General features: G+C 43.7%; 1 protein-coding gene across 1 annotated transcript in view; it reads left to right on the forward strand.

Annotated features, from left to right (window-relative positions):
* Nucleotides 1-25,968, forward strand: part of USH2A (usherin) — a 930,843-nt gene that overhangs the window by 199,311 nt on the left and 705,564 nt on the right. Inside the window, exon 13 of the mRNA XM_077281431.1 lies at nucleotides 7,423-7,609. Within this exon, the coding sequence (XP_077137546.1) occupies nucleotides 7,423-7,609 (187 nt within the window). The remainder of the gene's footprint in view (nucleotides 1-7,422; nucleotides 7,610-25,968) is intronic.

Below are 25,968 nucleotides of genomic sequence, written 5' to 3' on the forward strand. Positions count from 1 at the left end.
CAAGACCCCCCAAATAAATACACACCTCAACCTAAATGTCTTAAATGAATACATGTCCCCAAAAACAAAGACAGACCTGTTGTGATTTTGCTTTTTGCTCCCTCTAGTGGTCATTAGTGATTTGACTCTGGAGCGTCTGTCTTTTCCTATATCCTCACCTGGGCCGTTAGTTCAGGGGCGTTGCTATATAAGCTCCCTGGACCTTCAGTTCAATGCCTGGCATCGTTGAAATCAGAGCTAATCTGTTGTGCTCTTGTCCTCTGATCCTGGTTCCTGTTTTTCAAGCTAAGTCTGCTTCTTTGCTTTTTGCTTTTGTTTTGTTTGGTATTTTTGTCCAGCTTGTTCCTATCTGTATCCTGACCTTTGCTGGAAGCTCTAGGGGGCTGGTGTTCTCCCCCCGGACCGTTAGACGGTTCGGGGGTTCTTGAATCTCCAGCGTGGATTTTTATAGGGTTTTTGTTGACCAGATAAGTTATCTTGCTATATTCTGCTATTAGTAAGCTGGCCTCTCTTTACTGAAACCTGGTTCATTTCTGTGTTTGTCATTTCCTCTTACCTCACCGTTATTATTTGTGGGGGGCTTGTATCTTGCTTTGGGGTCCCTTTCTCTGGAGGCAAGAGAGGTCTTTGTTTTCTTCTCCTAGGGGTAGTTAGATTCTCCGGCTGGCGCGAGTCATCTAGCGATCACCGTAGGCATGATCCCCGGCTACTTCTAGTGTTGGCGTTAGGAGTAGCTATTTGGTCAACCCAGTTACCACAGCCCTATGAGCTGGATTTTTGTATCTTGCAGACTTACACGTTCCTCTGAGACCCTGTCCACTGGGGTCATAACAGTATGCCAGGCCAGTATTAAATGTTTAATGCATTGCAGAAGTGGGATTATAAGAAAGAAAATTTTGAGGTTTTTTTTTTCCCTCTCTCATTTTTTTTTTTTTCTCTTTTTCCCTTTACCTCAGAGTGGCTTAAGCTTGCTGCAGACATGAATGTCCAGACCTTGATTACAAGTGTGGACCAGCTTGCCGCTCGTGTGCAGGGTATACAAGATTATGTTACCAGAAATCCTAGGTCTGAACCCAAGATTCCGATTCCTGAACTGTTTTCAGGAGACCGATTTAAGTTTAGGAATTTCAGGAATAATTGTAAATTATTTTTGTCCCTGAAACCTTGTTCGTCTGGAGACTCTGCTCAACAAGTAAAAATTGTTATTTCATTCTTACGGGGTGACCCTCAGGATTGGGCTTTTTCGTTGGCACCAGGAGATCCGGCATTGGCTGATATTGATGCGTTTTTTCTGGCGCTCGGTTTACTTTATGAGGAACCCAATCTTGAGATTCAGGCAGAGAAAGCCTTGCTGGCTATGTCTCAGGGCCAGGACGAGGCTGAGGTGTATTGCCAAAAATTTCGGAAATGGTCCGTGCTGACACATTGGAACGAGTGTGCACTGGCCGCTAATTTTAGAAATGGCCTTTCTGAGGCCATTAAGAATGTTATGGTGGGTTTTCCCATTCCCACAGGTCTGAATGATACCATGTCCCTGGCTATTCAAATTGACCGGCGGTTGCGGGAGCGCAAAACCGCAAATTCCCTCATGTTGTTGTCTGAACAGACACCTGATGTGATGCAATGTGATAGAAAAACCGCAAATTCCCTCATGGTGTTGTCTGAACGGACACCTGATTTGATGCAATGTGATAGAATCCTGACTAGAAATGAGAGGAAAATTCATAGATGCCGGAATGGCTTGTGCTACTACTGTGGTGATTCTACACATGTTATCTCAGCATGCTCTAAACGTATATCTAAGGTTGTTAGTCCTGTCACCGTTGGTAATTTGCATCCTAAGTTTATTCTGTCTGTAACTTTGATTTGCTCACTGTCATCTTATCCTGTCATGGCGTTTGTAGATTCAGGTGCTGCCCTGAGTCTTATGGATCTCTCATTTGCTAAGCGCTGTGGTTTTATTCTTGAACCATTAGAAAATCCTATCCCTCTTAGGGGTATTGATGCTACGCCATTGGCAGAAAATAAGCCGCAGTATTGGACACAGGTTACCATGTGCATGACTCCTGAACACCGCGAGGTGATACGTTTTCTCGTTCTACATAAAATGCATGATTTGGTTGTTTTGGGGCTGCCATGGTTACAGACCCATAATCCAGTCCTTGATTGGAAGGCTATGTCAGTGTCTAGTTGGGGCTGTCGTGGTATTCATGAGGATTCCCTGCCTGTGTCTATTGCTTCTTCTACGCCTTCGGAAGTTCCGGAGTACTTGTCTGATTATCAGGATGTCTTTAGCGAGTCCAGGTCCAGTGCATTGCCTCCTCATAGGGAATGTGACTGTGCAATAGATTTGATTCCAGGCAGTAAATTTCCTAAGGGAAGACTGTTTAATCTGTCGATACCTGAACATACCGCTATGCGTTCATATATCAAGGAGTCTCTGGAGAAAGGACACATCCGTCCGTCTTCTTCCCCTCTTGGTGCGGGATTCTTTTTTGTGGCTAAAAAGGACGGATCTTTGAGGCCTTGTATTGACTATCGGCTTTTAAATAAGATCACTGTCAAATTTCAGTATCCTTTGCCGCTGTTGTCTGACTTGTTTGCCCGGATTAAAGGTGCCAAGTGGTTTACCAAGATAGACCTTCGTGGTGCGTACAACCTTGTGCGCATTAAGCAAGGGGATGAATGGAAAACCGCATTCAATACGCCCGAAGGTCATTTTGAGTACTTGGTGATGCCTTTTGGGCTCTCTAATGCCCCTTCAGTTTTTCAGTCCTTTATGCATGACATTTTCCGGAACTATCTGGATAAATTTCTGATCGTTTATCTGGATGATATTCTGGTTTTTTCTGATAATTGGGACTCGCATGTGGAGCAGGTCAGGATGGTCTTTAAAATTTTGCGTGAAAATTCTTTGTTTGTCAAGGGCTCAAAGTGTCTTTTTGGTGTACAGAAGGTTCCCTTTTTGGGGTTCTTTTTTTCCCCTTCTGCTGTGGAGATGGACCCAGTCAAGGTCCGAGCTATTCTTGATTGGACTCAGCCCTCGTCAGTTAAGAGTCTTCAGAAGTTCTTGGGTTTCGCTAACTTCTACCATCGTTTTATCGCTAACTTTTCTAGCATTGTGAAACCTTTGACGGATATGACCAAGAAGGGCTCCGATGTGGTTAATTGGGCTCCTGCTGCCGTGGAGGCTTTCCAGGAGTTGAAACGTCGGTTTACTTCGGCGCCTGTTTTGTGCCAGCCTGATGTCTCGCTTCCCTTTCAAGTTGAGGTGGATGCTTCAGAGATTGGAGCAGGGGCCGTTTTGTCGCAGAGAGGCCCTGGTTGCTCTGTTATGAGACCTTGCGCCTTTTTCTCTAGGAAGTTTTCGCCTGCGGAGCGAAATTATGATGTGGGCAATCGGGAGTTGTTGGCCATGAAATGGGCATTTGAGGAGTGGCGTCATTGGCTCGAGGGTGCTAAGCATCGTGTGGTGGTCTTGACTGATCACAAAAATCTGATGTATCTCGAGTCTGCTAAACGCCTGAATCCTAGACAGGCCCGCTGGTCATTGTTTTTCTCCCGTTTTGACTTTGTTGTCTCGTATTTACCAGGTTCAAAGAATGTGAAGGCCGATGCTCTTTCCAGGAGCTTTGTGCCTGATGCTCCTGGAGTCGCTGAACCTGTTGGTATTCTTAAGGATGGTATTATCTTGTCAGCTATTTCTCCAGATCTGCGACGTGTGTTGCAGAGATTTCAGGCTGATAGGCCTGATTCTTGTCCACCTGACAGACTGTTTGTGCCTGATAAGTGGACCAGCAGAGTCATTTCCGAGGTTCATTCCTCGGTGTTGGCAGGTCACCCAGGAATTTTTGGCACCAGAGATCTGGTGGCCAGATCCTTTTGGTGGCCTTCCTTGTCTAGGGATGTACGGTCATTTGTACAGTCCTGTGGGACTTGTGCTCGAGCTAAGCCTTGCTGTTCTCGTGCCAGCGGGTTGCTCTTGCCCTTGCCTGTCCCTAAGAGACCTTGGACACATATCTCCATGGATTTCATTTCTGATCTTCCGGTGTCTCAGGGCATGTCTGTTATCTGGGTGATATGTGATCGCTTCTCCAAGATGGTCCATTTGGTTCCTTTGCCTAAGCTGCCTTCCTCTTCCGATCTGGTTCCTGTGTTTTTCCAGAACGTGGTTCGTTTGCACGGCATCCCTGAGAATATTGTGTCAGACAGAGGATCCCAGTTCGTTTCCAGATTCTGGCGATCCTTTTGTAGTAGGATGGGCATTGACTTGTCGTTTTCGTCTGCTTTCCATCCTCAGACTAATGGACAGACGGAGCGAACTAATCAGACTTTGGAGGCTTATTTGAGGTGTTTTGTCTCTGCTGATCAGGACGATTGGGTGACCTTCTTGCCGTTAGCTGAGTTTGCCCTTAATAATCGGGCTAGTTCCGCCACCTTGGTTTCGCCGTTTTTCTGCAACTCTGGTTTCCACCCTCGTTTTTCTTCGGGTCATGTGGAACCTTCTGACTGCCCTGGGGTGGATTCTGTGGTGGATAGGTTGCAGCGGATCTGGAATCTTGTGGTGGACAACTTGAAGTTGTCACAGGAGAGGGCTCAGCGCTTTGCCAACCGCCGCCGCGGTGTGGGTCCCCGACTACGTGTTGGGGATTTGGTGTGGCTTTCTTCCCGCTTTGTTCCTATGAAGGTTTCCTCTCCCAAGTTTAAACCTCGTTTTATTGGTCCTTACAAGATATTGGAAATTCTTAATCCTGTATCCTTTCGCCTGGATCTTCCTGTGTCGTTTGCTATCCACAACGTGTTTCATAGGTCCTTGTTGCGGCGGTACGTTGTGCCTGTGGTTCCTTCTGCTGAGCCTCCTGCTCCGGTGTTGGTTGAGGGCGAGTTGGAGTACGTGGTGGAGAAGATCTTGGATTCTCGTCTCTCCAGGCGGAGGCTTCAGTACCTGGTCAAGTGGAAGGGCTATGGTCAGGAAGATAATTCCTGGGTGGTCGCCTCTGATGTTCATGCGGCCGATTTAGTTCGTGCCTTTCACGCCGCTCATCCTGATCGCCCTGGTGGTCGTGGTGAGGGTTCGGTGACCCCTCACTAAGGGGGGGGTACTGTTGTGATTTTGCTTTTTGCTCCCTCTAGTGGTCATTAGTGATTTGACTCTGGAGCGTCTGTCTTTTCCTATATCCTCACCTGGGCCGTTAGTTCTGGGGCGTTGCTATATAAGCTCCCTGGACCTTCAGTTCAATGCCTGGCATCGTTGAAATCAGAGCTAATCTGTTGTGCTCTTGTCCTCTGATCCTGGTTCCTGTTTTTCAAGCTAAGTCTGCTTCTTTGCTTTTTGCTTTTGTTTTGTTTGGTATTTTTGTCCAGCTTGTTCCTATCTGTATCCTGACCTTTGCTGGAAGCTCTAGGGGGCTGGTGTTCTCCCCCCGGACCGTTAGACGGTTCGGGGGTTCTTGAATCTCCAGCGTGGATTTTTATAGGGTTTTTGTTGACCAGATAAGTTATCTTGCTATATTCTGCTATTAGTAAGCTGGCCTCTCTTTACTGAAACCTGGTTCATTTCTGTGTTTGTCATTTCCTCTTACCTCACCGTTATTATTTGTGGGGGGCTTGTATCTTGCTTTGGGGTCCCTTTCTCTGGAGGCAAGAGAGGTCTTTGTTTTCTTCTCCTAGGGGTAGTTAGATTCTCCGGCTGGCGCGAGTCATCTAGCGATCACCGTAGGCATGATCCCCGGCTACTTCTAGTGTTGGCGTTAGGAGTAGCTATTTGGTCAACCCAGTTACCACAGCCCTATGAGCTGGATTTTTGTATCTTGCAGACTTACACGTTCCTCTGAGACCCTGTCCACTGGGGTCATAACACAGACCCAAGATCAAACCTCCTCAATAAAAAAACTGACCCGGACCAGGCTTACGGTAAATACATATACTGTATGTACCCTTGAATACATACAAATCCCAGCATATTCCCTCAATTACAGACCTCACAATAAAAACATGACACTGATCCTCTGTGTAAATACTTCCTAAGCACAAACCCCAGATTAGACCCCCTAAATATATACATACCCCTTAAACAGACCACTTAAATAAATACCCCCTAAGCACAGACTGACATACAGACCACTTCAATACGTAGCGTAAAACACAGATTCGACCCCATAAATACAGTTATTTAAAAAACAGAGACCAGACCAGGTTCTCTAAAAATATATTTAACCCTTAAACACAGAACCCAGAGCCCCTACATACTTAACCCTTTAACACAGATTTCAGACCTCCTAAATAAATACTTACCCATCAAACATTGGGTACAGACCCTCTAAACAAACACCCCTTATACACAGACACCAGATCCCTTAAACTAAGACCTCAAATCCTCTAAATAAATAATAACCCATTAAACACCGAGGCAGTCTCCCCAAAAATACCAAACCATTAAGCAGATCACAAAGCAGACCCTTAAAGTTTAAATTTCCTAAACACAGACCCCAGACACTGACGTAGAACAGCTCACACTCTCCTATGGGGGCGTTAGCTCAAGGACCTGGAGACACAGATCTTGTGACCATCTCTTTTGAAGGTCCTTCTACAGTAAAAGGTCCTGCACACACGTTCTGTTACTTACCTATTCCACATCCAGGGCCGAGCATTGTTCTGCTCTGGCTGACCCCGTATATCTATTGCAACCCAAAGGTCTCCAATATCTTGTCATGGAGTCATTTTACTTTGACTCATGGTCAAGATACAAGGAACCAGGAATGGGGAAATCCTACAGAAAAGGAAAAAGCAGTAGAATCAGAGATACAGGAGTCGGATGGAAGCAGTACCAGGTTTTGCTGCACTGACACTCAGTCCATGATAAAAAGAACAGACTAGACCTACATTGCAGGCCAAATGGCATCCTACCAGGGATGTTGGTAGTGAACTATTCACCCAGCACAACTGCCAAGAGAACAGCACGGTAGGCAATGGTTCTTCAAGTTAATGTTGACTGTCAATATTTAACCAAAACCTACCCAATCAATGGTCCCACGTGTCCTCCCTTCCTCCTCCTATGAGGAGCATCTCAGTTGTTCAAATACTGAGATAAGGTGTTATCCGCCATGCTTGGGTGCTAACCGAGTATCTTCGACATGCTCGAATAATATATTCGAGTTCCCACGGCTTCATGTCTCGTCGCTGTCTGACAGCCGGAACAAATGTAGAGATCGCTTAACAACATCCAATAACAGCTTGTGTTGTGGCTGTCGATCAGCCATGAGACATGCAGCCGCGGGGAGTCGAACATATTTTTCGAGCACGCCGGATAAGACCCGAGCATGCACGAATAACACCTTATCTGAGGACGTTCACTAATCAATAATAGTCGTTTATGTTTTTTATACGACGGCATGAAATAACTAAAGAGTCTTTCTTTTCTAGGCTTTCATTTATCCAGCAACGATAATAATAGCGGGTGTGTGCCGTGTGTCTGCCACCTCTATGGATCCATTAATGCCACCTGTGATGACATCACTGGACAGTGCCACTGTCGTCACTCTTCAGTTTCTGGCGGTAAATGTGATCAATGCAAAGAGACATTTTTTGGATTTGATTCGGATACAGGACGGTAGGTGGAAAATAGGAGGTGTTCTTTCATTTACAGTCATATATGTTGGTAGAATGCTGGATTATTGGGCTTTGTTCACATGTCCGTTTTTTGTTTCCGTTTGTCTGCTCCTTTTAGAACAGAGAAGAAGAAGAGCAGATAAATTGAATCAGAATCTTGTGCATTTCTGTATCAAACCGAAGCCGAGGAGCCGCGTAGATTTTTATCGGGCTTGTCTGGTTTCCATTTATTGTTTACTTTTAGAACAAAAAAAAGACATGAAGAACTTTTTCTTACGTCCTAAAAATAAATAACAAACAAAAAGCAGATGGACCCCATATACAGGTGCTTCTTACAAGATTAGAATATCATCAAAAAGTTAATTTATTTCAGTTCTTCAATACAAAAAGTGAAACTCATATATTCTATAGAGGCATTACAGAGTGATCTATTTCACATGTTTATTTCTGTTAATGTTGATGATTATGGCTTACAGCCAATGAAAACCCAAAAGTCATTATCTCAGTAAATTAGAATAATTAACAAAAACAGCTGCAAAGGCTTCCTAAGTGTTTAATAAGGTCCCTTAGTCTGTTTCAGTAGCTCCACAATCATGGGGAAGACTGCTGACTTGACAAATGTCCAGAAGGCAGTCACTGACACACTCCACATAGAGGGGAAGCCACAAAAGATCATTGCTAAATAAGCTGGCTGTTCACAGAGTGCTGTATCCGAGCATATTAATGGAAAGTTTAGTGGAAGAAAAAAGTGTGGTAGAAAAAGGTGCACAAGCAATCGGGATAACCGCAACCTTGAAATGATTGTTAAGAAAAGGCCATTCAAAAATTTGGGGGAGATTCACAAGGAGTGGACTGCTGCTGGAGTCATTGCTCAAAGAGCCACCACACACAGACGTCTCCAGGACATGGGCTACAAGTGTCACATTCCTTGTGTCAAGCCACTCATGGCCAATAGACAGCGCCAGAAGTATCTTACTTGGGCCAAGGAGGAAAAGAACTGGACTGTTGTCAGTGGCCCAAGGTGTTGTTTTCAGATTAAAGTAAATTTTGCATTTCATTTGGAAATCAAGGTTACAGAATCTGGAGGAAGAGTGGAGAGGCCACAATCCAAGCTGCTGGAGGTCTAGTGTGAAGTCTCCACAATCAGTGATGGTTTGGGGAGCCATGTCATCTGCTGCTGTAGGTCCACTGTGTTTTATCAAGACCAAAGTCAGCGCAGCCGTCTACCAGGACATTGTAGAGCACTTCATGCTTCCTTCTGCTGACAAGCTTTTTGGAGATGGAAATGTAATTCTCCAGCAGGACTTGGCCCCTGTCCACACTGCCAAAAGTACCAATACCTGGTTTACAAACAACAGTATCACTGGGCTTGATTGGTCAGCAAACTCGCCTGACCTTAACCCCATAGAGAATATATGGAGTATTGTCAGGAGGAAGATGAGACACCAGACCCAACAATGCAGACGAGCTGAAGGCTGCTATCAAAGCAGCCTGGGCTTCCATAACCCCTCAGCAGTGTCACAGGCTGATCGCCTCCATGCCACGCCGCATTGATGCAGTAATTGATGCAAAAGGAGCCCGACCAAGTATTGAGTGCAATTACTGAACATACATTTCAGTAGGACAACATTTCAGATTTTAAAATAATTTTTCAAGCTGTTGTTATAAAGTATTCTAATTTACTGAGATAATGACTTTTGGGTTTTCATTGGCTGTAAGCGATAATCATCAACATTAACAGAAATAAACACTTGAAATAGATCACTCTGTGTGTAATGACTCTATCTAATATATGAGATTTACATTTTGTATTGAAGAATTGAAATAAATTAACTTTTTGATGATATTCTAATTTTGTGAAAAGCACCTGTATCTATCTATCTATCTATCTATCTATCTATCTATCTATCTATCTATCTATCTATCTATCTATCTATCTATCTCATTGTTCTGTTCTTCCCCTCTCCCGTCACTCCGGTACGCAGCCCTCCTGCTCATATGTCAGGCTCTCTGTGGCCCTCTGCTGGATGAATGGTGCAGTGATTTCTCATCCTATAGGCAATTCTTTTGTGAACAGTAATGACCGATCAATGAGCATCACAGGTTGATGATTTATAGAAACCCTGACAGATTTGTGTTTATGAAATTCACTTGATGTGAGAAGTTTTCCTTTATGAAAAATGATGTTTCTTAATTAATTGCTGGGTCAGATCCTTCAGAACCTGGAGAGTCTGTGCAATAAAGGCTCCTCTACATGAATAGTGAAGGAAACATTTATCCTGGGAAAGAAATCAATATCCCAAAACATCTCAGTCTGGTTTTCCCCTTTTCAACTTAAATTTGTCCTTATTATTAATATTTATCTTATGGAAAAATATAATGAGATCATTTTAGATACATTTCAGCAAAGTCCTAAACAAAAAAGGCAGAGAACAGCGTCATGGTGGATCACAATTATAGGCAATGTTTGTCTCCACATATCAGTGTCTTTATATCTTTATTTAATCTCTATCTATAATAAGTTTCATTATTATCTTTCGCCTTTCAGTCTACCTGCCTCATAATACTGCTCTATCTATTCATATATGTCTGCTATTTATTAACAGGCCTTATCATACCATCTATTTACTGCCAACAAATGTCATCCACAAGCTATGAAGACGCATATATACAATATATATCTATCTACAGAATAACAGATAGAAAGATAGATAGATAGATAGATAGATAATAGATAGATAATAGATAGATAACAGATAGATAGATAATAGATAGATAGATAGATAGATAGATAGATAATAGATAGATAGATAGATAGATAGATAGATAGATAGATAGATAGATAGGTAGATAGATAGATAATAGATAGATAATAGATAGATAATAGAAAGATAGATAGATAGATAGATAGATAGATAGATAATAGATAGATGATAGATAATAGATAGATAATAGATAGATAATAGAAAGATAGATAGATAGATTGATAGATGATAGATAGATGATAGATAGATGATAGATAATAGATAGATAATAGAAAGATAGATAGATAGATTGATAGATGATAGATAGATAGATAATAGATAGCTAATGGATAGATAATGGATGAATAGATAGATAATAGATAGATAGATAATAGATAGATAATAGATGATAGATAGATAGATAATAGATGATAGATAGATTATAGATAGATGACAGATAGATAATAGATAGATAGATAATAGATAGATGATAAATAATAGATATATACAGTAGATGGATAGATTCCTAGGTGGAAAATATTTAGATAGACAATGCATGAGAATGATAGATAAATATGAGTGAGAAAGATTGAGATAGAAAAATAATTTAGAAATTGACAGAAGACCGCTGTGATACAGACAGAGATGTATATCTATATATTGTGGACAGATGCATAGATCCTATGTGTCCCTCTAATCTCTCGTTGCCATTGTTGCCCCCTCTCCCTTCTTTACCTGCGGGGGTCGGCCTCTGTGCACACCTCTCGTCCTGTCCTCGCCTCTGTGCACACCTCTCGTCCTGTCCTCACCTCTCTGCAGTATTTTAATTCTCATATGCCAATGCCAATTAGTAGCGGCTGTAATGAGACTATTTATTGCGGAGATGCCTCATAGAATTGCAGAAATGATAAGAAGAGAAAAAAAAATCCTCTTCATGTTCTTTTTGACTTTAACGGAAGATAAAATTCAGAGGCGAACAAAATGATGCATTTTATTTATTCCCAGTTGGAATATTATTCCATAAAACAAATTTGCAGCCAGTGTTGCGGCTTTGGCTTTTATCATGCTTTTTAAGGGTGTTGAACGGGTCACTCAGGAGACCACATAGTGAGAGATCCACAGGGGTAAGTCATCGGAGAGCAGGATTTATCTGCTCACTATATAACGCATGACATCTTTTTTTTTCCATTTTTAAAATCTGATGTAAAATTTGTATAAAAATAAAACATATCAGTATAATATAGAATCTAGAATAAATCGCCATACCAAGGACATGTAGAAAAGTGACAGTATAATATCAGAAGGGTAAAGCAGGAGGCATTGTTTTTGTCCCAGCGATGCTGTTGCTCTTCAAGAGTCTCATTTGCCCTTTGTCTTCGATGTTGTGCCTTTGCTGCTTTCCTTTCATTGTCGTTGGTGTACTTTTTAGGAGGAGCCATGTCTGAGTTGATATTTGCTTTTTAAAGGGATTTTGCCATGAACCAAAGTTCATTTTGAAAATTGTCTGTGTCTGACCGTGTACAGAACATACCACATCTCCTGGGCATGGGAGGAAGCAAAAGACAATACTGACATTACAGCAGGAGATCGCCGAGGATATACTTTTTGAGGTAAAATATTGTTTAAAAACAGTCAGTAAAATATTTTACCTGACAAAATGAATCCACTTTGATCCCCTGCTATAATGTCAGTATTGTCTTTTGCTTCCTCCCCTGCCCAGGAGATGTGATATGCTCCGTACATGGTCAGACACAGACAATTTTTAAAATAAACTTTCGTTCGTGGGAAAACCCATTTAATGTGACTGGCTTCCTCTGTCTGTAGACATGTTGTGCATCTGCCGCTGGGATTAGCTCAATGATTCACTGGGACAGCGCGACATTTGCGCAGGCGCAGTAAATCAGACTGCCACCATCTTTGTGCAGACAGATAGCGGTGGTCACATTAAAACTGCGCATGCGCTCCTCCTGTACAAAGATGGCGGCAGTCAGTGAATCATTCGGCTGGTGGTACGGCTCAAGAGGCTGCATACGGCATATACAGTGCGAGTGTGTGTGTTGTGTGTACGGCGTATACAGTGTGTGTGTGTGGTGCATACAGGGCATACTGTGTGTGTGTGGTGCACATGGCATATACAGTGTGTGTTTGTATGTGTGTTGGGTACGGAGCATACAGTGTGTGTTTACGGTGTGCAGAGCATATACAGTCTGTGTGTGTTTGTGTGTGTGGTGCATACGGCGTATACAGTGTGTGTGTCTGTGTGGTGCGTAAGGCACATACAGTGTGTGTGGTGCATACGGTATATACAGTGTGTTTTTGTGTGTGTGGTGCGTACAGGGCATACAGTGTGTGTGTGTGGTGCGCACGGCATATACAGTGTGTGCGTGTGTGTGGTGCGTACGGCGTATACAGTGTGTGTGCGTGTGGTGTGTACAGCATATACAGTGTGTTTTTGTGAGTGTGTGTGTCAGGACTCTGAACATTTTTTATTACCTTTTGTGCATCACTGCCCTTTTCCAAGATGGCGTCTTTGGTCTCATGTGCACTGTGTCTTTCTGCTATAAAACTCCACCCCAGCCTTCAGTCTGTGCTAGAGTATTCTGCCTTGCATCCAGCTCCTGACTCTGATGACTTCCTGGCTATATACCTGCTCCAGTGAACCTGTGTGATGATCCTGCTACTCTGCTCTGAGTTCCTGCTGCATATACCAGTTTCCAGTAATCCTCCTTCATCTGCTGCTCGTGTTTACTTCCATCTGCATTTGCTGGACATGTAAGCTGTTGCTGCTCTGCAAAAACCTGAGACTATTACCCAGACCTCCCTGGTTGAGCTAAGATATTATTTGAACTGCATTATAAGCTTATCTATCTGTGTTTTGGACTAAGCAAGGACTTATTCGTGTCAAGTATCCTCAAGAATAACTGTGCTTCATAGACTTTCTGCATGATTGCATTTTGCTCTGAAGTTCCCTATAGACTGCTAAGCTGCATTTAATATTTACTCCAAGTGTTGTGGACTTGAGTTTACTTTACCACTTATAAAACTGTGTCCTGTAGTTGTCTTGTTCCACGCAAAGAGTCTCCTGAGTTATCCCCTATAATTATTACAGGATACTCTAGAATTAAAAAAAAAAGGAGACTGCTGGAACAAAGACTGCAGAAAGCAGACTAGAGCAGGTGTTTTCCATAATTAGATCACTGCAGAAAGATGTGGAAGGTCTGCAAAAGACGTTTGGAAGCTTTGAACACAATCAACAAGTGTTTGGACAGACTTTGTAGGACTTAAGCACCCGCATGGCAGCCCAGGAAAACAAACTTGCTGGCATAGAGTCCCAGTATGGATGGGCTTATCAGGACATAAGCACGCAAATAGCTGCACAAGCGACTTTTCCCTCTGGGCAACCGCCACCAGCTAGCCCACCTAAGTTGCCCCCATTCAGAAATTAAATTTCGTGGCTTTGTGAATCAATGTATGCTATATTTTGATGTGCATGCTGACCGTTTTCCTAATGATAGATCCAAAGTATTGTGTGTAATAATGCTGCTGACCGCACGAGCGCTCGCCTGGGCGAATCCGATGATTGAGTCTCGTGAGCCATGGTTAAATAACTTGGATGATTTCTTGGCCGCTATGGCATTAATGTTTGATGACCCTAATCGCCGTTCAACCGCTGAATCTGCTTTATTGTCTTTACGCCAGGCAAAACGTTCTGTTATTGAGTATGCTACTGAATTCAGATTAGCGGTAGATACCAATTGGGACAGTTATGCACAATTGCCTATTTTTAAAAGGGGTCTGTCTAGTATTGTAAAAGATGAACTAGCTCGCTCTGAGTCACCACAAGAGCTAGAGACATTTATACAGCATTATGTGCGCATTGACATTCGCCTTACTGAGCGTAGGCAGGAGAAGTTTGCTGCATATAACCGTATTTCTAACTTTTCCCTTCCTTCCAAAGAGCCTGCAGGTAAAATATCTCGGGAGGTGGAGGAGGTGCCCATGCAAATTGATTCCGTTCCGAGGTGCGAGATCAATGAGCGCTGGGAGCATCGCCTTCGTGAAAGTCTATGTTTCTACTGCGGCCAGTCTGACCACTTTCTGATCAATTGTCCTAAGTGTCCCAGACAGCCTAACAAGGTGCTAGCAGCGGTAGGGGAGTATGACAACTGTGATGATGAATCTGACATCTCTGAATGTAGCCTGCCTTTAAACGCTGTATTCCATTCACTTTCTATGACTTCACCCCCCAAGGAGCTTAAGGAAAAGAACTCTCACTGTTCTCTCCCTATTACATAGTTACATAGTTACATAGTTATTAAGGTTGAAGGAAGACTGTAAGTCCATCTAGTTCAACCCATAGCCTAACCTAACATGCCCTAACATGTTGATCCAGGGGAAGGCAAAAAAACCCCATGTGGCAAAGAGTAACTCCACCATGGGGAAAAAAATTCCTTCCCGACTCCACATACGGCAATCAGACTAGTTCCCTGGATCAACGCCTTATCAAGGAATCTAGTGTATATACCCTGTAACATTATACTTTTCCAGAAAGGTATCCAGTCCCCTCTTAAATTTAATTAATGAATCACTCATTACAACATCATACGGCAGAGAGTTCCATAGTCTCACTGCTCTTACAGTAAAGAATCCGCGTCTGTTATTATGCTTAAACCTTCTTTCCTCCAGACGTAGAGGATGCCCCCTTGTCCCTGTCTCAGGTCTATGATTAAAAAGATCATCAGAAAGGTCTTTGTACTGTCCCCTCATATATTTATACATTAAAATAAGATCACCCCTTAGTCTTCGTTTTTCCAAACTAAATAGCCCCAAGTGTAATAACCTATCTTGGTATTGCAGACCCCCCAGTCCTCTAATAACCTTGGTCGCTCTTCTCTGCACCCGCTCCAGTTCAGCTATGTCTTTCTTATACACCGGAGACCAGAACTGTGCACAGTATTCTAAGTGTGGTCGAACTAGTGATGTCATGATTACCCCAATGGCAGGGAAATAAAAATAACAAAACGGACTAGCTCTCGGGTGATGGAAACTAAAGTTGACCATGACCTGAACCTGACACAACACTGGAAGTAGCCGGGGAGTGTTCCTACGATGCCCTAGACACCACGCGCCAGCCGGAGATCTAACTACCCCTATCAGAGGAATATACAGGCCTGCCTTACCTCCAGAGATGAACCCCAAAAGGTGATAGCAGCCCCCCACAGATATTGACGGTGAGTCAAGAGGAAAAGACACACGTAGGATGAACAGCAGATTTAGCACAGTGAGGTCCGCTTTCTAGATAGCAGAAGGATAGGAAAGAGTTACTTCACGGTCAACTTCAAAAAACTACTCAAAAACACCATCCTGAAATTACTTTAAAACTCCAGTGACAACTCATGCCACTGGAGTGGCAATTTCAGTCCACAAGAGCTTCCAGCTACAGAGAGTCACATTGCAGCAAGCTGGACAAGAAATAGCATAAACTAGAAACAAAATTCAACTTAGCTGAACAGGAACTTGAGGCAGGAGAATGCAACAGAATGCTACTGATACATTGTTGGCTGGCATAGGACTAACAGCCAAGCAGCCTTAAATAGGAAACTCCCCTAATGGGTGGCAACAGGTGATCAGGGATAGAAGAAGGCAAATAAGTGGCACTACCATAAAACACCACCGGGGGAGCCCACAAACAGAATTCACAACAGTACCCCCCCCTTAAGGAGGGGGCACCGAACCCTCACCAGAACCACCAGGGCGATCTGGATGAGCACTATGAAATGCACGAACCAAATCAGGAGCATGAACATCAGATGCTGTCACCCAAGAATTATCCTCCTGACCATAGCCCTTCCACTTAACCAGATACTGAAGTTTCCTTCTGGAAACACGGGAGTCCAAGATCTTTTCCACCACATACTCCAATTCACCCTCAACCAGCACAGGAGCAGGAGGATCAGCAGAAGGAACAACCGGTACCTCATACCTCCGCAATAATGACCGATGAAAAACATTATGAATAGTAAAAGATGCTGGGAGGTCCAAACGAAAGGACACAGGATTGAGAACCTCCAGAATCCTATAAGGGCCGATAAACCGAGGCTTAAACTTAGGAGACGAGACCTTCATAGGAACAAATCGAGAAGACAGCCAAACCAGGTCCCCAACACAAAGACGAGGACCAACACGCCGATGACGATTAGTAAACTGTTGAGTCTTCTCCTGGGACAACTTCAGATTGTCCACAACCTGTCCCCAAATCTGATGCATTCTATCAACCACAGCATCTACTCCAGGACAATCCGAAGACTCCAATTGACCGGACGAAAAGCGAGGGTGAAACCCTGAATTACAAAAAAATGGAGAAACCAAAGTGGCAGAACTGGCCCGATTGTTAAGGGCAAACTCTGCCAATGGCAAAAAATCAAGCCAATCGTCCTGATCAGCGGACACAAAACACCTCAAGTAAGTCTCCAAAGTCTGATTAGCACGCTCAGTCTGGCCATTAGTCTGAGGATGGAATGCAGACGAAAAAGACAAGTCGATGCCCATCCTGGCACAGAACGCCCGCCAAAATCTAGACACAAACTGAGTACCCCTGTCAGACACTATATTCTCAGGAATACCATGCAAACGCACCACATTCTGAAAAAATAGAGGGACCAGCTCAGAGGAGGAGGGCAATTTGGGCAAAGGTACCAAATGAACCATCTTGGAAAAACGGTCACACACCACCCAGATGACAGACATCCTACGAGAAACAGGAAGGTCAGAAATAAAGTCCATAGAGATGTGCGTCCAAGGCCTCTTAGGAATAGGCAAGGGCAACAACAACCCACTGGCCCGAGAACAGCAGGGCTTAGCCCGAGCACAAACATCACAAGACTGCACAAAAATACGCACATCTCGAGACAAGGAAGGCCACCAGAAGGACCTAGACACCAAATCCCTGGTGCCAAAAATTCCAGGATGACCTGCCAACGCGGAAGAGTGAACCTCCGAGATAACTCTACTGGTCCAGTCATCAGGGACAAACAGTCTACCAGGCGGACAGCGATCAGGCCTATCCACCTGAAACTCCTGCAAAGAGCGCCGCAGGTCTGGGGAGACAGCTGACAATATCACCCCATCCTTCAGGATGCCAGTAGGTTCGGAATCACCAGGCGAGTCAGGCTCAAAACTCCTAGAGAGGGCATCCGCCCTCACATTCTTAGACCCAGGCAGATATGAAACCACAAAGTTAAATCGGGAGAAAAACAACGACCAGCGCGCCTGTCTAGGATTCAGACGCCTGGCTGACTCAAGATAAATTAGATTCTTGTGGTCAGTCAAGACCACCACCTGGTGTCTAGCACCCTCAAGCCAATGACGCCACTCCTCAAATGCCCACTTCATGGCCAAGAGCTCCCGATTTCCAACATCATAATTTCGCTCAGCGGGCGAAAACTTTCGAGAGAAAAACGCACATGGTCTCATCACTGAGCAGTCAGGACCTTTCTGCGACAAAACTGCACCTGCTCCGATCTCGGAAGCATCTACTTCAACCTGGAAAGGGAGCGACACATCAGGCTGGCGCAACACAGGAGCAGAAGAAAAGCGGCGCTTAAGCTCCCGAAAGGCCTCCACAGCCGCAGAGGACCAATTAGCAACATCAGCACCCTTTTTGGTCAAATCAGTCAAAGGTTTAGCAATGGCAGAAAAACCCGCTATGAATCGGCGATAGAAATTAGCAAATCCCAAGAATTTCTGAAGACTCTTTAGAGAAGTAGGTTGTATCCAATCACAAATAGCCTGAACCTTAACAGGGTCCATCTCCATAGATGAAGGGGAAAAAATATATCCCAGAAATGAAATTCTCTGAACCCCAAAAATACACTTTGAGCCCTTTACAAAAAGAGAATTAGCTCGCAAAACCTGAAAAACTCTCCTGACCTGTTGAACATGAGATTCCCAGTCCTCCGAAAAAATCAGAATATCATCCAAATACACAATCATAAATTTATCCAGATATTCACGGAAAATATCGTGCATAAAGGACTGAAAAACGGAAGGGGCATTCGCGAGACCGAAAGGCATTACCAAATACTCAAAATGGCCTTCAGGTGTATTAAATGCGGTCTTCCACTCATCCCCCTGCTTAATCCACACCAAATTATACGCACCACGTAGATCGATCTTAGTGAACCACTTAGCCCCCTTTATGCGAGCAAACAGATCAGTCAGTAAAGGTAACGGGTACTGGTATTTAACTGTAATCTTATTCAGAAGTCGATAGTCGATACAAGGTCTCAATGAACCATCCTTTTTACCCACAAAGAAAAACCCTGCCCCTAGAGGAGACAACGAGGGGCGAATATGACCCTTTTCCAAAGATTCTCTGATATACTCCCGCATAGCAGTATGTTCAGGTACAGACAAATTAAACAAGCGACCCTTAGGAAATTTACTACCGGGAATCAACTCAATAGCGCAGTCACACTCTCTGTGAGGAGGGAGAGAATCAATCTTAGGCTCCTGAAAGACATCATAAAAATCTGACAGAAATGCTGGGATCTCAGAGGGAGTAGATGAAGAAATGGGAACCAAAGGTGCATCCCCATGAATCCCCCGACATCCCCAGCTCAACACAGACATTGATCTCCAGTCCAAGACTGGATTATGAATTTGTAACCATGGTAATCCAAGTACTAAAACGTCATGTAGATTGTATAACACAAGGAAACGAATAATCTCCTGATGGTCTGGGGTAAGATGCATAGTCACTTGTGTCCAATATTGTGGTTTATTGCTAGCCAAAGGTGTAGAATCAATACCCTTTAGGGGAATAGAAACTTCCAGAGGCTCTAAATCAAACCCACAACGCTTGGCAAAGGACCAATCCATGAGACTCAGAGCGGCGCCAGAATCCACATAAGCATCCACGGTAACAGATGACAAAGTACAAATCAATGTCACGGACAAAAGAAATTTAGACTGCAAGGTACCCATAGAAAAAGATTTATCAACCTTTTTATCAACCTTTTTTATGTGTTTAGAGCATGCTGATATAACATGAGCTGGATCTCCACAGTAGAAGCACAACCCATTTTTGCGCCTGTAATTCTGTCGTTCGCCTCTAGACAAAACACTATCGCATTGCATATGCTCTGGTGCCTGTTCAGAGGTCACCGCCAAATGGTGCACAGGTTTTTGCTCAGAAGATACCGCCATATGGTGCACAGGTTTTTGCTCAGAGCACACCGCCAAATGGTGCACAGGTCTTTGCTCAGAAGATACCGCCATATGGTGCACAGATTTGCGCTCCCGTAAACGCCGATCAATCTGGATAGCCAATTTCATGGCATCATTCAGACCTGTAGGCACAGGGAACCCCACCATGACATCCTTCACGGCATCAGAGAGACCTTCTCTGAAATTAGCTGCTAGAGCGCACTCATTCCATTTAGTAAGCACCGACCACTTACGAAATTTTTGGCAATATATCTCAGCTTCATCTTGCCCTTGGGAAAGAGCCATCAAGGCTTTCTCAGCCAAAATCTCTAAATTAGGTTCTTCATAAAGCAACCCCAAAGCCAGAAAAAACGCATCTACATTTACCAACGCAGGATCCCCTGGCGACAATGCAAATGCCCAACTTTGTGGGTCACCCCGCAGTAGAGAAATAACAATTTTAACCTGTTGTGCAGGATCACCAGCAGAGTGAGATCTCAGAGACAAAAACAATTTACAATTCTCTCTGAAATTCAAAAAACGGGATCTGTCTCCGGTAAAAAATTCAGGCATAGGGATCTTAGGTTCAGACATTGGAGCACGTATAACAAAATCTTGTAAGTTCTGGACCTTTGTAGCCAGGTTATTCAGACCTGCAACCAAACTCTGTGGATCCATGATTCAAACAGGTGTAACCAAAGCCATTCAGAGATTAAGAGGAGAGGAAAAAAAAAAAAAAGGCTGAAGACTGCAGTTTAAGCAAGGAGTACAAATGAGCAAACTAGGGTACACTTTCCAAACACAGAAAAAAAAAAAAAAACCTTTTCACATCCTTTCCTGCTTTAGTGCATAGTTTTAACACATTGCGGCCGGCCAAACTGTCATGATTACCCCAATGGCAGGGAAATAAAAATAACAAAACGGACTAGCTCTCGGGTGATGGAAACTAAAGTTGACCGTGACCTGAACCTGACACAACACTGGAAGTAGCCGGGGAGTGTTCCTACGATGCCCTAGACACCACGCGCCAACCGGAGATCTAACTACCCCTATCAGAGGAATATACAGGCCTGCCTTACCTCCAGAGATGAACCCCAAAAGGTGATAGCAGCCCCCCACAGATATTGACGGTGAGTCAAGAGGAAAAGACACACGTAGGATGAACAGCAGATTTAGCACAGTGAGGTCCGCTTTCTAGATAGCAGAAGGATAGGAAAGAGTCACTTCACGGTCAACTTCAAAACACTACTCAAAAACACCATCCTGAAATTACTTTAAAACTCCAGTGACAACTCATGCCACTGGAGTGGCAATTTCAGTCCACAAGAGCTTCCAGCTACAGAGAGTCACATTGCAGCAAGCTGGACAAGAAATAGCATAAACTAGAAACAAAATTCAACTTAGCTGAACAGGAACTTGAGGCAGGAGAATGCAACAGAATGCTACTGATACATTGTTGGCCGGCATAGGACTAACAGCCAAGCAGCCTTAAATAGGAAACTCCCCTAATGGGTGGCAACAGGTGATCAGGGATAGAAGAAGGCAAATAAGTGGCACTACCATAAAACACCACCGGGGGAGCCCACAAACAGAATTCACAACATAGTGACTTGTATAGAGGTAAAATTATGTTCTCCTCATGAGCATCTATGCCTCTTTTAATACATCCCATTATTTTATTTGCCTTTGTAGCAGCTGCCTGACACTGGCCACTGAATATGAGTTTGTCATCCACCCATACACCCAGGTCTTTTTCATTGACGGTTTTGCCCAGAGTTTTAGAATTAAGCACATAGTTATACATCTTATTACTTCTACCCAAGTGCATGACCTTACATTTATCCCCATTAAAGCTCATTTGCCATTTATCAGCCCAAGCTTCTAGTTTACATAAATCATCCTGTAATATAAAATTGTCCTCCCCTGTATTGATTACCCTGCAGAGTTTAGTGTCATCTGCAAATATTGAAATTCTACTCTGAATGCCCCCTACAAGGTCATTAATAAATATGTTAAAAAGAAGAGGGCCCAATACTGACCCCTGTGGTACCCCACTGCTAACCGTGACCCAGTCCGAGTGTGCTCCATTAATAACCACCCTTTGTTTCCTATCCCTGAGCCAGCTCTCAACCCACTTACACATATTTTCCCCTATCCCCATTATTCTCATTTTATGTAACAACCTTTTGTGTCCATATATACTACGTCCACTGGGTTCCCTTGGTCCAGTCCGGAACTTACCTCTTCATAGAAGCTGATCAAATTAGTCTGACATGAATGGTCCCTAGTAAACCCGTGCTGATACTGGATCATGAGGTTATTCCTCTTCAGATACTCCAGCATAGCATCCCTTAGAATGCCCTCCAGGATTTTACCCACAGTAGAGGTTAAGCTTACTGGCCTATAATTACCGAGTTCAGTTTTTGCCCCTTTTTTGAATATTGGCACCACATTTGCTATACGCCAGTCCTGTGGTACAGACCCTGTTATTATGGACTCTTTAAAGATTAAAAATAATGGTCTATCAATGACTGTACTTAGTTCCTGCAGTACTCGGGGGTGTATCCCATCCGGGCCCGGAGATTTGTCAATTTTAGTTATTTTTAGACGCCGCTGTACTTCCTGCTGGGTTAAGCAGGTGACATTTAATGGGGAATTTTTATCACTAGTCATTTTGTCTGCCATGGGATTTTCTTTTGTAAATACTGATGAAAAAAAGTCATTTAGCATATTGGCTTTTTCCTCATCCTCATCCACCATTTCACCCAGACTATTTTTAAGGGGGCCAACACTGTCATTTTTTAGTTTCTTACTATTTATATAGTTAAAGAATATTTTGGGATTATTTTTACTCTCTCTGGCAATGAGTCTCTCTGTCTCAATCTTTGCTGCCTTGATTTGCTTTTTACAGAATTTATTTAATTTTCTGTATTTATTTAATGCCTCCTCACTACCTACTTCCTTTAATTCTCTAAATGCTTTCTTTTTGTCCCTTATTGCGCCCCTTACAGCTCTATTTAGCCATATTGGTTTCCTCCTATTTCTAGTATGTTTATTCCCATACGGTATATACTGTGCACAGGTCCTATCCAGGATGCTAATAAATGTCTCCCATTTTCTTTGTGTACTTTTATGTCTCAGGATATCATCCCAGTTAATTGCACCAAGATCCTCTCTCATCCGTTGGAAATTTGCCCTCCTGAAGTTTAGTGTCCTTGTCACCCCCCTACTACCCATCTTATTAAAGGTTACATGAAAACTTATTATTTTGTGATCACTATTCCCCAAGTGACCCCCAACCCTTATATTTGATATGCGGTCTGGCCTGTTGGTTAATATTAGGTCTAGCAGTGCCCCCCTCCTTGTTGGGTCCTGAACCAGTTGTGAAAGGTAATTGTCTCTCATAGTTGTCAAAAACCGATTACCTTTGCTGGAACTGCAGGTTTCTGTTCCCCAATCTATTTCAGGGTAGTTGAAGTCCCCCATAATAATGACTTCTCCTTGAGTCGCAGCTTCATCTATTTGCTTTACGAGGATATTCTCCATTGCTTCCATTAGTTTTGGAGATTTATAACAAACCCCTATCAGTAATTTATTATTTTTTCCCCCTCCCCTTATCTCCACCCACAGGGACTCTACATTTTCATTAAATTCACCTATATTATCACGCAGGATGGGTTTTAAGGAAGATTTTACATATAGACACACCCCTCCCCCTCGCTTATCTGTACGGTCATTTCTGAACAGGCTATAGCCCTGCAAGTTAACAGCCCAGTCATGGCTCTCATCCAGCCACGTCTCAGATATCCCCACCATGTCATAATTATGCTCCAACAACATTAGTTCTAATTCGTCCATTTTGTTGGTGAGGCTTCTGGCATTAGTATACATGCACTTGATGTTACTCTCTGTACCTCTATTCTTTCTTAAATTACTAACTGTTCTAACCCCACCCCCCATGCCACCGCCACCCCCAACTTCCTTATTTGTGCCCAGGTCTCTATCTGCACTATCTTCCCCTCCTATAAAATGAATACCCTCCCCCCCAATCCCTAGTTTAAACACTCCTCCAACCTTCTAACCATTTTCTCCCCCAGCACAGCTGCATCTTCCCCATTGAGGTGCAGCCCGTCCCTAGCGTAGAGCCTGTAGCCAACTGAGAAGTTGGCCCAGTTCTGCAGGAACCCAAACCCCTCCTTCCTACACCATTTCTTGAGCCACTTATTAACCTCCCTAATCTCCCGTTGCCTCTCTGGCGTGGCACGTGGTACAGGCAGTATTTCGGAAAATATCACGTTGGAGGTCCTTGCTTTCAGCTTGCAGCCTAATTCCCTGAAATCATCTTTAAGGACCTTCCACCTACCTCTAACTTTGTCATTTGTGCCAATGTGCACCATGACCGCTGGGTCCTCACCAGCCCCTCCCAGTAATCTGTCCACCCGATCAGCGATGTGTCGGACTCGAGCGCCAGGTAGGCAGCACACCGTCCGACGATCCCTGTCTTTGTGACAGATTGCCCTATCTGTTCCCCTAATAATTGAGTCCCCCACTACCAGCACCTGTCTGGCCTGCCCTGCTCTCCTTTTTCCCTCCTTACTGGAGCAGTCACTCCTCCGGCTTTCAGAGGACATGTGTTGTGATTTTGCTTTTTGCTCCCTCTAGTGGTCATTAGTGATTTGACTCTGGAGCTTCTGTCTTTTCCTATATCCTCACCTGGGCCGTTAGTTCAGGGGCGTTGCTATATAAGCTCCCTGGACCTTCAGTTCAATGCCTGGCATCGTTGAAATCAGAGCTAATCTGTTGTGCTCTTGTCCTATGATCCTGGTTCCTGTATTTCAAGCTAAGTGCTTCCTTGCTTTTTGCTTTTGTTTTGTTTTGGTATTTTTGTCCAGCTTGTTCCAATCTGTATCCTGACCTTTGCTGGAAGCTCTAGGGGGCTGGTGTTCTCCCCCCGGACCGTTAGACGGTTCGGGGGTTCTTGAATCTCCAGCGTGGATTTTTATAGGGTTTTGTTGACCAGATAAGTTATCTTGCTATATTCTGCTATTAGTAAGCTGGCCTCTCTTTGCTGAACCTGGTTCATTTCTGTGTTTGTCATTTCCTCTTACCTCACCGTTATTATTTGTGGGGGGCTTGTATCTTGCTTTGGGGTCCCTTTCTCTGGAGGCAAGAGAGGTCTTTGTTTTCTTCTCCTAGGGGTAGTTAGATTCTCCAGCTGGCGCGAGTCATCTAGCGATCCATAGGCATGATCCTAGGCTACTTCTAGTGTTGGCGTTAGGAGTAGCTATTTGGTCAACCCAGTTACCACAGCCCTATGAGCTGGATTTTTGAATCTCGCAGACTTACACGTTCCTCTGAGACCCTGTCCACTGGGGTCATAACAGTATGCCAGGCCAGTATTAAATGTTTAATGCATTGCAGAAGTGGGATTATAAGAAAGAAAATTTTGAGGTTTTTTTTTCCCTCTCTCATTTTTTTTTTTTTTTTCTTTTCCCCTTTACCTCAGAGTGGCTTAAGCTTGCTGCAGACATGAATGTCCAGACCTTGATTACAAGTGTGGACCAGCTTGCCGCTCGTGTGCAGGGTATACAAGATTATGTTACCAGAAATCCTAGGTCTGAACCCAAGATTCCGATTCCTGAACTGTTTTCAGGAGACCGATTTAAGTTTAGGAATTTCAGGAATAATTGTAAATTGTTTTTGTCCCTGAAACCTTGTTCGTCTGGAGACTCTGCTCAACAAGTAAAAATTGTTATTTCATTCTTACGGGGTGACCCTCAAGATTGGGCTTTTTCGTTGGCGCCAGGAGATCCGGCATTGGCTGATATTGATGCGTTTTTTCTGGCGCTCGGTTTACTTTATGAGGAACCCAATCTTGAGATTCAGGCAGAGAAAGCCTTGCTGGCTATGTCTCAGGGCCAGGACGAGGCTGAGGTGTATTGCCAAAAATTTCGGAAATGGTCCGTGCTGACACATTGGAACGAGTGTGCACTGGCCGCTAATTTTAGAAATGGCCTTTCTGAGGCCATTAAGAATGTTATGGTGGGTTTTTCCATTCCCACAGGTCTGAATGATACCATGTCCCTGGCTATTCAAATTGACCGGCGGTTGCGGGAGCGCAAAACCGCAAATTCCCTCATGTTGTTGTCTGAACAGACACCTGATGTGATGCAATGTGATAGAAAAACCGCAAATTCCCTCATGGTGTTGTCTGAACGGACACCTGATTTGATGCAATGTGATAGAATCCTGACTAGAAATGAGAGGAAAATTCATAGACGCCGGAATGGCTTGTGCTACTACTGTGGTGATTCTACACATGTTATCTCAGCATGCTCTAAACGTATATCTAAGGTTGTTAGTCCTGTCACCGTTGGTAATTTGCATCCTAAGTTTATTCTGTCTGTAA

This window comes from Ranitomeya variabilis, chromosome 2, assembly GCF_051348905.1.
Source record: "Ranitomeya variabilis isolate aRanVar5 chromosome 2, aRanVar5.hap1, whole genome shotgun sequence".
Taxonomy (NCBI): Eukaryota; Metazoa; Chordata; class Amphibia; order Anura; family Dendrobatidae; genus Ranitomeya; species Ranitomeya variabilis.